Source organism: Aythya marila (genome assembly GCF_965140915.1).
Source record: "Aythya marila genome assembly, chromosome: 3".
NCBI lineage: Eukaryota > Metazoa > Chordata > Aves > Anseriformes > Anatidae > Aythya > Aythya marila.
The window spans coordinates 34,054,305-34,067,364 of record NC_139044.1 but is presented as its reverse complement, the minus strand read 5'-3'; the positions used below and the strand labels follow the sequence as shown (position 1 = coordinate 34,067,364).

General features: G+C 38.6%; 1 protein-coding gene across 1 annotated transcript in view; it reads right to left on the bottom strand.

Moving 5' to 3' along the window:
- The window catches only part of ZFAND3 (zinc finger AN1-type containing 3), a 134,859-nt gene that overhangs the window by 44,418 nt on the left and 77,381 nt on the right, over positions 1–13,060 (bottom strand). Inside the window, exon 4 of the mRNA XM_082757946.1 lies at positions 983–1,162. Coding sequence (XP_082614072.1) covers positions 983–1,162 — 180 coding nt within the window. The remainder of the gene's footprint in view (positions 1–982; positions 1,163–13,060) is intronic.

Genomic DNA, 13,060 nt, shown 5'->3' with positions numbered 1-13,060 from the left:
TATCTACCTGTAAACAGAATAAATATTTGGGGAATTCGCTTCAAACCATCCTATACAAACAGTGAAGACAACTGAAAGCAAATGTGCCATATCAAAGATCTCTCAGTTCTTCTGCTTTGTCAGCGTTCTTATTTCCAGCAGAGAAATAACAGCAGCTCTAGTTTAGTCTAGCATACTAAATGAGTATGTTTTTCTTGCAATGAACACATCTATCTACTGGCCACAATGTACAAGCAAACTCATCTCAAGAAGGATTCCCTCCCTCCATAAAAAATCATTTTAAAATGAAGCTACAATTTGAGCAAGATTAAACTACAAATGACACATTTAAGCTTAAGTTGTTAGAATGCAGATTTTAAAACTCAATATATTATATACAGGTTGAACTCATAAGTTTAGAATGAGGATGATTTTATCATACTATGTGTTGGTTAATTTTTAACATCTTAGCTTAGCTTAAGGCTAATTTAGCCTGAAACAGCACAATAAAGACCATAAAATAAGAGACAGATTACCACATGAAGCTTAGTTATCTAAGTGACCTAGCAGGAATCTAGACAAACATGCATTACAGTCAGTGCTATTTGCAATTGCAAGGATCAAAAACCACTAAAAATGTTTTAAAGCCAAAATTCACAAGATACTGCTGTTTATCCTAGAACATGTATATTAATTTACTACCAATGTGAGAAAGAATTTCTCAAAATAAGAATACCTCAAAATCATAATTAAATTGCATGTTGCAGTTCAGACAGCTGTAGAAGTTAGAAACTCCTGTGACCCCTTTTAATTTGCTCTTCTATTAAAACCAACAGCTTTGTATTTCGTGAATCACTTCTAACCTCTCCCTTTGCTCTCAAAGAAGCAAAGGGTCTCAAAGGGTCCTTCTTTACTTTCAGAAAGAAGTCTGTGAAACCTAAAATGGAGAACAAAGCAAAACATTTATGCCTCCCTTGCTCTCACTGTGGACTTGTGCACTTACATTCCTCTTTGCTCGGTGAAGTTACATTCAGTTCTGTCAAAAGTTGCTGGTTGGAGTTAGCGGCCTGCGTGGTTAGAGAGGTATTGCTGTTGTCACTGTTCGTTTCTCCAGAGAACAAATCTGTCTGGCTGTTGCTTGTGCTGGGAGTAGAGTCATCATCTGGCTGCTTCTTCTGGAAATCTATCAAAACCAAGATCCATACGTCATCTCAATTGCTCAACCTAATCAATTTTGTACAAAAAGTAGCATAACGAAAACAACCCCCAAAGACTGTCAGAGGCATCATCATCCTGATAGTTTTTAAATCTCATAACACAAAGTTAGAGTAGCTTTTCATTATTTCAAAGTACCTTAAGACTTATTTAATGCTAAAGAACCACCACCAATTTCAGAACTATACAAAGTTCTTGTTTTTACATCTGTTCAAGAGCATCCAATGCTTAATACTGCGTGTATCAGAATATACCACACGGTGGTATCATTTTAATAACTGCTTGCACAAAGCACTTATAACAGCATAAAGGAGCAAACATCTGACTGAGGAAGAACTAATGTATGCAGTACAAAGAAACGTTAGATTTCTCTAAAAACAATGCTTCTCACTGCCATTACCTAAAACCCTACCAGTGTAGCAGCTCTGGAAAAGCTCGTGTAGACAACTGTAGTTCCAGGTTAGCATGTGGGAGCTGGGTTTTGCATCACTTGTTTAGTGGTTATGTTATTTTCTTAATCTTTTCTTCACTTAACAAACTATCTTTACCTAGGCCCACAAGTTTCCTTGCTGTTGCTTTTTCCTGTCTCTGCCCTGTCCCCTGGGAGCGAGCAATTGACTGTGTGGGTCTTCACTGCCAGCCAGGATCAGCTCACCACAGCATGGCTGCAGACACCACACGCTCCAGCCTTGCTTAAGAAGGCAGGTATGAAGTCTGCAAGGGGCACCTTAGAGCTGTATTTACACTGTGCCTATCCCATTATGCCCATCCCTGGGCTAGCAGTGACCACCCAGGGAGGCTTTAGAAGCTTAGGTACCAATGAAGGCAGTCCTCTGAAAGGAAAATGGTTTCTCTTTACAATATTCCCTTTAATATTTAACCAGCCTGCCATTTGACATTTCTGAAAACACCTAAACCATACTCTTAGATGTTCACTCAAAGACCATGCATCATCATAATGAATAGCATACCTACTTTTTTTCCTTTCAAACTGTGGCTTTCAATAATTTAAAAACACTTAGAAAAACATTGTTCTACATAGTCCACAAAAAAATTGAGAAGTTAAGGCATTGTGATGTTGGCTTTTTGTTAAATTGTGCAGTAAGCTGTCTGAAAGAGAAAATCCTTTATGTTTACAGTTTCCATTAAAATAACAGAAAAGTAAAAATTTCTTAGTGTGTGGGAAACGTTGTAATTTTTAACCTTCCACTTTGTCATATTTGCTTTTAATATTAAACGCAAAGTTATTTATGCAAAGCAATTCTCTCCTACATACTTAACTTCAAAGTAGAACCAAAAATGAAATAATAATGCTTCACACTCCAGTTAAGTAATAAAATACACTGTTATCGCAACATTATGACAATGAAAAGAAAAAAGAACAGAGTCCTATGAGCATACAATGAAATCTTAAACTATTGTAGCAGCAAGTTTAGGAAAAAAAAAAGCATATGTATACCAACCAGAGGACAAAACTCTTTCCCAGGTTCTCATTCAGGCCACATTAACTTCTATTTTCACCTGACTTGTCCATGTCTTGCCTCTGTATGCTTCAGTCTGCCTGTGGTATCTTCCTTTTGTGCCTACACTGTCTTAAGTTCTTTTTCCATGCTCTGACTGAAATGAATCTGGGAATATTTAAGCAATCCCATCCCCCTTGCAGATCCTCTCTTGCCTTTCTGTACCTACCAAGATATAGCCCAGTTGACTGGGGGGGGGAGAGGGATAATAAATAAAAAAAACAGAAAAAAAAAAAAAAGACAACTATTTTGCAACACTTAAGCCAATGCATGTTTTGCAGCAGAGCTTAACTATTTGCAAACGTGATTGGCAAACTAATACATTTTACCAGTTTTCTGACAATAATTTCAATAGTTTAAAGCACACTTCAAATGCACCAGACAATAAAGCTCCCTCTGCTAGTCAAATCAGAGGGTAGGTTTTCAAGGAGTCTTGTCACAGGGGTGCCAAGACATTTATTTTACCCCAACAGGCAAGATTAACAAAGCCACCATCAGTAGTGGTTAGTACACCTTGAGCTGGCTGAGGCAGCTGCCTCTCTCCCCTTCCCAATTCCCTCCTCCTGCAGTGCCCAACCGAGTGGAGAACCAAGCTGTGGAGGGGACAGCATTGAACCAGATGAGGAAATAAAACCACCTCAGAAGACAGCAGCAACAAAAACCAGCCAACACACCTACATCAAGGCACTATGGATCCGTCAGTTGAACACCACTGCCAACTCCAATGCTGGCGTTAGATTGACCTATGTCCATGGAGTTTGGTTCAGGAGGTAAATCCCTCCAGGACATTAAAACTACATACAGCTGATTTGGCTTCAAAGTTTTCCCTTTCTTCTCTTCTTGTCAGCAAATGCCAAGTCTCAGAACTGCCCCCACAGTCCAACCTCCACACGTTGGATAGATCCCATCCTCAGGCCTACCCTGGCTCCAAACCAGATTAGCGTTTGAGGTGAAGTCTTTCCAAGTGCTAAGCTTCTCTCGAGGGCTTTCCAAAACCCACAGTCCTGATACTTGATTAGCAATAGCGTTGGTCTCAGTTCCTACCCGCTACACCACTGATTTCAGTCTGACACAGCTCTGCCCTCGGACACCCTCCAAGAACACCCCTCCCAGCCAAGCGGATTTTGGTGTGCTTGACATCCAGTTATTCCCACAACACGAGACATCTCGTCCTCATAAAGATTGCTGAAGATGACTGCATCATGTCCTGGCATTCCTTACACTTTTTTTTTTTTTAAAGAAGAAATAAAAAGGCAGAATTTATTTATTATGCAAATACACATACATCAATAAAGGTTGCTCGTTATGTCATGACAGAAAAAAAAACGGAGCAGTCCACAAATATTTGCAGATGATGAAACGCTGGTTGCCAACATGACTCACTGGGACTGGGAAGCACGGCAGTCCAACAGTCCCTAATTGCTGACTTAGGATTTAAAAGTAATTTGCCAGAGAAATGAAGCTGTAACTTCTGCTGTGGAAGACTCAGCCAGAAGCCAAGCTTGGATAGGAAAAGAGCTCAAAGCCAGGGAGGAGTGGGGAGGAGGCAGATAGGAATTCATCTGCCTCAACAACAAAATCTCAACAACTGGTGGGATGCAGTTTGTCGGGGTCATAACAGAGCTGGGAATATGCCCTACCCGGGCCTCACTTATTACCACAGTTTCATGCAAGCCAGGCTCCTGAATATCAGTAGTGTTCTTGCAATCAAGAAAGATTCAAGCACATGGGATTCTGCACCAGACACGAGCTGACAGCTACAGCAATGAGACCTGGACCTAAGAGTTTAGGAGATCCCCAACTTTTCACACCTATACTGAGGCCACAGTGTGGGCAAGGGGGAGCTCACAGCCGGAGACATCCTGGGAACCACTGGGCTACAAATAACCCGTCGAGAAAATAAATGAGAAGTGCACGTTGCCTGCAAAGGTGGCCACAGGGAGTGTTTTATGTGAGACTGCACCCAAGACAGGGCACAAAATGAAGCCGTATTATGTACGTGTATCAGAAATGGGAGCACTTCCATTTCCAATGAGCTGAACAAGCAAATGGTTCCACTCAATATTATACACTGTGAGCTATCTACAAAATCCATTAAAAAAACGAGTGCAGAGTTGCAGAACAACAATAGATACTATGGAGTTTATTAAAATTCAGCAAGTTAAAAATTCTCAGCCACTGTATTTTTTTTTTCCCTAGATAACATGCAAATACTTCGGTTGGACTAGCTCAGTGTCATCCACAAAGGGCATTTTCAGATGAATGTAAAACATTTTTTAAGGAAATAGTCTAAATAACAAAAGTCCTGACAGTTGCTCAGTGACAAAATGGTAGATGTTAATGCTATGCAGTACCTCCCAAAGCTGTACATTTAAGATGTGCATAAACCAAGCTGATTTTTTTCTGAAGAACTATTCATATTTGCAACCTATTGATAAATTCTCCAACTTAAAAGAGAGCACAAAAGGCTGTGAAAAATCCTCGCTCAGTGTTTGTGTTTCACAACAAGCTTCCAAATGACATTGTCTGAGTTGCCACACAGCAGCAAAATCCACCACAGCATCTGCATCCTTTCTGCCTTTATGTTGTATCCAGAACAAGTTTTTATTCAGTCTGCAGATCAATTACCTTTCAAAAAAGTCTTACCCTGCTCAGTTGGCTGGAACCTGGGAACATCTCCTGTCCATCCTTTTACTCTTTCATTGCAGAAGAGAGTACTTGAGGAAAAGACTGAAACTGGTGTACCCTGAGACACACTAACTGTAACTCAACCTGTATTACTTACACACACTGGTTTATAACTAAATATTGCCATCTTACTTCAAATTGCATTACCGAGGCAACTTGCAGTAACATCAACAGCAATACAAGACCCCTTCAGTAATATAATCTATATTATAAATTTGACCTAAATTATCAACAGATTTCTGAAATACCGCTTTCTGATTTGTGGCCCAATATTTTATTTTTGCAAATATGTATCTAACGATATATTGGATGAGCTGTATTATACTTTTTCTCTGCTTTGGTGGACACCATTCAGCCTTTTTTTTTTAACCAGGACACCTGTTAACACAAATAACTTGCAGACCACCTTGATCTCCCTCAAACACAATAAAAGCTGGCAACAATTACCGGAGCAATTGTGTCTGAATGGATCCAGTTAAGCCTTAACTACTTAACAAATAAAACAAAACAGAAATACATGCACAATCCAGGCAAGATCCTGGCAAGTTTTGAAGGGGAGGCTTTACTCTGATTAAAATCAGAACATAACTATTGACAGAACAATGACCTCCCTAACAGACTCAATGAGGGGGGAAAAAACAAACCAGAACAAGAGCTGGCAAGGAATTTATCATTCCCAGAAGTTTCTGTTTAACTACAGAAGCATGCAAAACCACCTTCATTAACTTGTCTCTTCCATTTTTACTGAGACTTTCACTATGCTAGCAAAAGCAGTGCCAAAATGCACAATGTTATGACCCCAAATCCATCAAATCTCCCAATGTTTCCCTTTCTCTGTTAATAAAATACAATTTTATAACTTTTTACAGAACCTTCAACTGGTACACAGGTTTAGTTAAAACTTTCTCCATTTGACAGAATGTTTTCTTTTCCTGCTCAACTGTCCCCCTTCCTCCATTGCCTTCAGGTTTCAGATTATTTTTTTGTTATCAGGGGGAGCCAGCACTAAAAGACAACTTGAGAAAAGATCTCAATAAAATGTGCAAAATCAATCAAAAAAAAAAAGTGCTGTATGGTAGAGAAGCTGCTAGTAGCAAGCAGCAACACTGCCAGTTTTTGAGCTCCAAAATCCTTTTGCTGTGCTGTGTCTAAGGGCTGCACCCCGCATCCCAACTAGCTGAGTGAAAGCAGAAAATCTCAGGCAGGGCTCTGATGCACTGATGTTAATAATAAGAGAGTTAATTTTGTTTTGTTGATTAGGATTTATGTGTAAACAACACAAGGACTCTGTGCATATACAGACATGATACAAAAAATTCATAATTTCTATATACAATAAATCCAAATAGATAAGATTCAAATGAAAGCAAGAAGCTAGATTTGTTCCCAAACATCAGAAGACAAGTTCTTTTGTAAGACAATCTTACGCCCTTTCATATTTCTAAAATAACACTGATAATGAAAACCAGCACGTTTATAGCTTCTGATATTACAGCCATCAATATCTGACAAAACACATAAGATAATTGTGAGTCCTAGACTTTTGTTTAACTGTAAGAGGTCTGTAGTTGAACAGGGAAGAAGAACCCTTTAACTTCTGCTAATTTCTGTGATTAGAGACTGTGGAAACTTGAGGTACAGTCAAATATGAGCCATACCAATATACCATTAAGCATTTAATTCTGAAAAATATATGTATGTCACAATATTATGTACAATGACTTAACACTAAGCCATTTTTCCCCTCATTTGCACATTTATGACACTCACAAATGGTCTTAAATTTAATACACTCTCCTTTCAGCCTAGTTTAAGGATCAAGGTTACCAACACCTCCTATTCTCCGGTCTACAAGAGATGTTGTCATTAATAAAGAACGGGCTCATTGAAATAAATGATGTATGTTGCAAGAAGTGTCAGAGTAAACAGCATGCTAAGATGAGAAAATTAGAGCCTTTAGAATAATTTCAGTTGACAGGCGATAGCACACCACTTCCTTACTCTCCAGTCCTACAGCTCCCATAACTTTGCAGTGTGAACTAGCAAAAAAAAGTTATTTGGAGAGTGTTTGCTTCTTGCACTGCATTAAATGTGCAGGCTGCATATTGCTTGTTACCAGAGCATCTTGTTCTTTTACAGAGCATAAATTAACATGTTAGTGTTACATCAAATGTCCATTAGCATCACAACACTGCACACAAAAGACTTTTACCTTCCTCTAATCAGAAAACAGTTTCACACTTCAAAGAAAGTGCATTTTAAAAGTACTTTGGGAAGTAACACAAATATTATGACACTGAAACTGCTGTGGAATAACTTAAAACAAATGTTTCCCTATCATTTCATTTTTTCTTCTTCATATGCCTGGTCATATATGATGACCATGATATATTCACTACAAGACCTAAAGATTTTATTTACTTTTTTATTGAGAACTCTTCACTGCGTTTTTCTGGTTCATAGCCTACTGAAGGCATTTGAAGTGGCATTCATTTATACCTATATTTTGCATAATAAATTAATGTGAAAGTAATTAGTAAGGGGAATGCACTACGGAACAAGTATTGAAGAAGACAGCCAAAGTCATAAAATGGCATCAAAGGTAAGTACTGTAAAAAATTACATTTATAAATACAACATGTACACACATTTTAGAAAGGTGTTTCCTAATAAGTACACAGTTATAGTAATAGCAAAAATACGTGGAGGAATTGAATAATAGACTGGGGAGTAGGAACATTTTTACACGAACTGTCAGCTCAGCTCATCACTTTCACAGCTGAGCACAAAGTACAGGGAGAACTAACACCATGAAAAATATTAGAAAAATGATTTTCTGTACAACTGAACTTTAGAATTGTGAGCATGTTTTAAAAACATCAACACATTAATAGGAGTTTCAGATAATGTGATTTGGATGTTACAGACATCAAGCTTTTCATATAGATTTGGTTTTCTTTTCCAATAAGCAGAAACACTAGAAAAAGGGTAAAATAAATATGAAAAAAAAAGTGTCTGCAAAGGCGGCAATTGGTTAAAACCCTGCTGCAGTTACACGTATTTGTCATTCAAGAACCAGGATCAAGTTATATATGACCCCCATATTTGTAAAGCTACAGGGACATTTAACATGAATATTTTCTTTAAGTTCATTAAATCTGGTGACATCATTTGTTGAGTAAAGTCCTACCATAGCTCCTAAAAGTGACACCCTTGCTTAAGGGTAACATCCCCAAACAGGCCCTGGCTGCATGCAATGACTCTCCCCCATGCTTATGTGGGAAGTTTCAGATATGACTACCATTTTGCTTACTGTTTATCAGGAAAATTCAAAAATGACGACTAAACAGACTAGCAAGCCAACAAGCATAGCATTATTACAAATAACCTTCATTTTAAGATCCAAGTTGTTAACAAACACATATGCATATTGCATGGTTAAGGAAGAGAAATGCAACTTTGTATGGGAGCGAGCAGAAGAATCTGCAGCAACTCTATTAAGCAGGCTTGTAACACCTCCCAATTCTGCCATGAAAAAACATGCCATTTCCACAGCACGTGATCCCACCATCCCCAAAGTAGCTGTGAAATACTGAAATGATGAAAGAGGAATTTCATTATCACCTAGAGAAGCAGCCTCTGAGAGAAGCTTCCCCACCAAACACACTCCTTGCTCTGTCTGACCACAGCAATTTGCTTACTGGAGATGCTTCAGTGCTGACCGGCAACAAGGTCACCGAAAGCCTTGGGGGAAGCATTTTAAAAACCCTTCCATCACATTTCCTGTTGTTACTTTCAGTAGCATGCTTATCTCATATAAAATTTCATTATTATTCCGTAAAACTCACCAACACAGAAGTATATTACTGCCCATCACCACGGCATCCAAAGTACTGAAGCTACGATGTAACCTACTATTTGAACAGCCACTCTACCTTTCCTGGTACAGAATCCCTCACGTCCATGGTTAGCATCTGAGCTTTAATCCGGTACTGAGAACAGACAGCGAGGAGCTACTATATAAAGGTATCATCGCATCACGAAAACCCCACCCAGTGAAGGTCTAGCTCTATAGCACCTGCACCTGACAGCAGAGCTAGGAAATTAAAACAATTTATCACTGAACTACTTGGGACTGTATAGGTTCTTCAGTGTCTGTCAGAGAATATCTGTAATAACCCAACCCACAGCAAAACCATGAACTTTAAAGAAACTCTGGAAAACATAAAGCAACCACTTCTTGATCATGACTGTGAGAAATGTCTTATTTTTCACTGATAGGTAGAGAGAGTGAATTTATCAGGAAGAACACCTACCGAAATAGACTGCTAAGAAAACACCCAGTCCATCAGGCAGCTTGCCGTGGAGTCTTAAGTGCTGCCACTACAAAAATTGACGGTAATGATGGTTTGACCAATTCTGGAGAGGAACATCAAGAGCAAATCCTGGTACCCAACAGGAAAAATAAACTGATAAAAGGTTAAGAAATTAGTCTGTAAAACTAAGCGACTGCACTTCTTTAAAGATCCACATGCCACTTAGAAGAAATAATCATTTAACGTGATCCGAGTGCAGTACAACACTGGGGATATAACAGAACTAAATACAGGAGAGTCTGGAGAAAAAAAAAAAAAAAAGTACCTGGGGAAAACATCTAAGCAGCTGTGATCTACAGAACTTATTCTCAAAGCACAATTAGAAAATCTGTAACATGAACATTTAAAAATAGGCAAGATAAATTCTAAAAAATACACAAAAGTTTTGTAGTGACTAAGAAAAGAAGAAAACTGACAAAAAGCTGCAGCTCTTGCAGCTCTGCCATTCCCCTAAACTTCTGTATCTTCATCACTTGAATACTTAGAACTAGTAGTACTTTATGAAATTGAATAAATTATTAAGAAAAGTCCCATTTCAAATTAAATTCAGATTGATGATACATCAAAATCTATGCTCACCAAGGGGAAGAAATGTTCATTTTGATTAGAATCTCATAAGTAAACCCATAAAACAAGCACTTTGCAACAGCAGCGAGTTATATGAAGTAAACTAATGAAGTGAACTTCTAGAGGCACTTTTATAATAAATGAGAGATCTTGAAAACATGACTGTTAACTGATAGAAATAGATTTTAATTACCATTCATATTTATTTTGGACACTTCATTCACAAGACACGTAGGAACTAATATTGTTTTAATAAAGGAAATGCTTCAATTAGGTTCTCTTGTACTGGAGCTATCTTTGCCACTCACCTTATCATGCCCTTTCCAATACCTAGAGAGAACCTTCCAATTTCAAAACATATGTCTATTTTTTTTTTTAATTAATTCCTCCAGTCCAAATTATGTGGTTGCAATTAAACTGAACACACGGCTCATTTTCTGTCAATAATAGTCACATGTTGAAGCGTTCTCATAAAGTTGTCTATTCTATAAACTGCCAGGATTTTCACGTGGGATAAAAGGCCCCTGCAGCAAATTAAATCTTTCTAGCACTAACCCACGAACTCCTCGTCGTTTCCGTCTCCCTCATCGCCAAGTTCAGGCACCTTAAAAACTACCTTTGTCCAAGCTCTGAAAACATCCCTTAAGAGTTACTTATTTCTTGGCCAATTTTCCCCAGTACTCATAGTACAACCACGAGGCAGATCTAAGGCTCTTTCTAGAAGAGGAAGGGGAGCAGGGCCTCTTAGTCCCGTTTCATTTCCATGCCACTAGCCCATCTGCTGAGAGCACAGCAGAACCATCCGGCTTCAAAAGCCTCCACTCAGTCACCACATGATGGAAAAGCAGGCAGATCTCATTTTCCTTTCTAAAGGAAAGGAGGGGGAGGAAATACCTGTCTGAGGAGAAGATTTCATATTTTATCGCTGCTTAGGTTTAACCACCAAATCAATGAATTGCAAGATGAAATGTTAGGAGTTTCTTTCCGCTCTTCAAAATGTCACTGGAATCTGATGCTTATTGTTGCAATAAATACCTGCCTTTCATATACAGCACCTGAAGAGAAGTGTGGAGAGAGGGAACACCAAGTGCAACAGGCCTCAGGTGTGCAGGCTAAACTTCGCTATGGTTGGAGCCCACGTGAGAAACTCGTGGCTGTGATAGTCTACAATAATAACCAACAGCAGGTCATGTTTTAATCACACGAATGAGAAAGCTCACAGGAAACTCAACTCACACAGTTGTGCCTTAGCTTCAAGCTCTGCAGTTTAGTAACTTCCTAAAGGAGTCCGGGAACTTGAAGGAGTAGCTGTAGTCTCCCCACTTATCATCCCCCTCCTCCTCACTCTGCAATCATACAGAAATGCACAAGAGCACAGTGGTCAATCTGCCAAGGAAGAAAGTGCCAAAGTGAGACTATTCAAGGCGCAAGGAAAGGAAAGATGATCTAGATTTATGAATCCAAAAGGTCAAACACAGCAAACTGTCACTGGATGCAGTTGCCACAAGCTGCTGCATGATCATTGAACTCTGAGCATGGAACAGCATGGCTCACAGACACAAAACCAATTTCAGCCCTCTTTGCTGACTTTCAACATACTTGAGGTATATATGTATTTCCCTTTGCAGTCTTTTAGGGAAAAATACATGAATATGCAGATTATATCAGAGAACTGCTTACATAAAATAAACATTGCTTACACTTTGGTGAGCAACAAAACAACAAAATTTTGAGTTAATGAAAACAAATATTTTATTTCTACTTATTCAAATTGTCTTCTTGCAGATAGCAGGAATGTTGAATTCAAGTCAATGACAACAGGCATTTGCATTAGTAGCCAGTTAATCCCAAACAACATAGCTGGAACCCAACCTAAAATATGGAATTATTGTGAAATGGCCGCAAAGTTAAGTCATCTAGTTATGCTCATTTCTAAACCTTAGGGATTTTTTTTCCCCTTACAAATGCTGACTATTTCAAAATTTCCACACTTCTCTGCTTTCTTTGCATTCAAAGAAGTGCAGAAACTGAGAGGAATGGAAAAACTACTGTCTTCAGAATGATACGTTTCTGTCCCTCCAGTGGGATCAATGGATAAATAGACTCCACTTATTTTTATACAGCAAATACATGTGAACTTAAAGCATCTCCTGCCACAATGAAGTGATCCTTCTGCATCTCATTGCTGGAGGATCACTGCTGAAACCTGATAAAACAATCTTGTCTATGTCCTAATTGGAAAAAAAAGTGCAATAAACAAACAAAAAATGAAAATAACCCTTTTGCTTCATAAATCCATGATTTGTGACTTCTGACTTCTTGTGCCACCACTTGCGAATTACTGTAGATAAGAAAGGTAGTCTTTTGCCAGTGCTGTTTCCAGAGCTCTGGGTTGCATAAGGTTATTAGGCATGGGAGATTTACAATCACTTAGACAGGAGTCTTCATGAGTAAATAATAATAACAAAATCTCTATATCACAGCAGTGATGTGTAGACCTATAACAATATATTAATTAAATGCTGGTAAGGTGGGATCCTGCATGTGAAAACAGATTCTGTGACCAGTTCTCCATGTTCCAAGCTTTGTTCCAAGGAGATCAACAGCTTCATGGCCACATGACTGGGACTCCTCCTCACCTAAAGGCTCCAGTTTTGCTTTCCGTCTAGAGGCTCAGAGAAAATTTACAGGATTACACAAGTTCTTCTATTAACA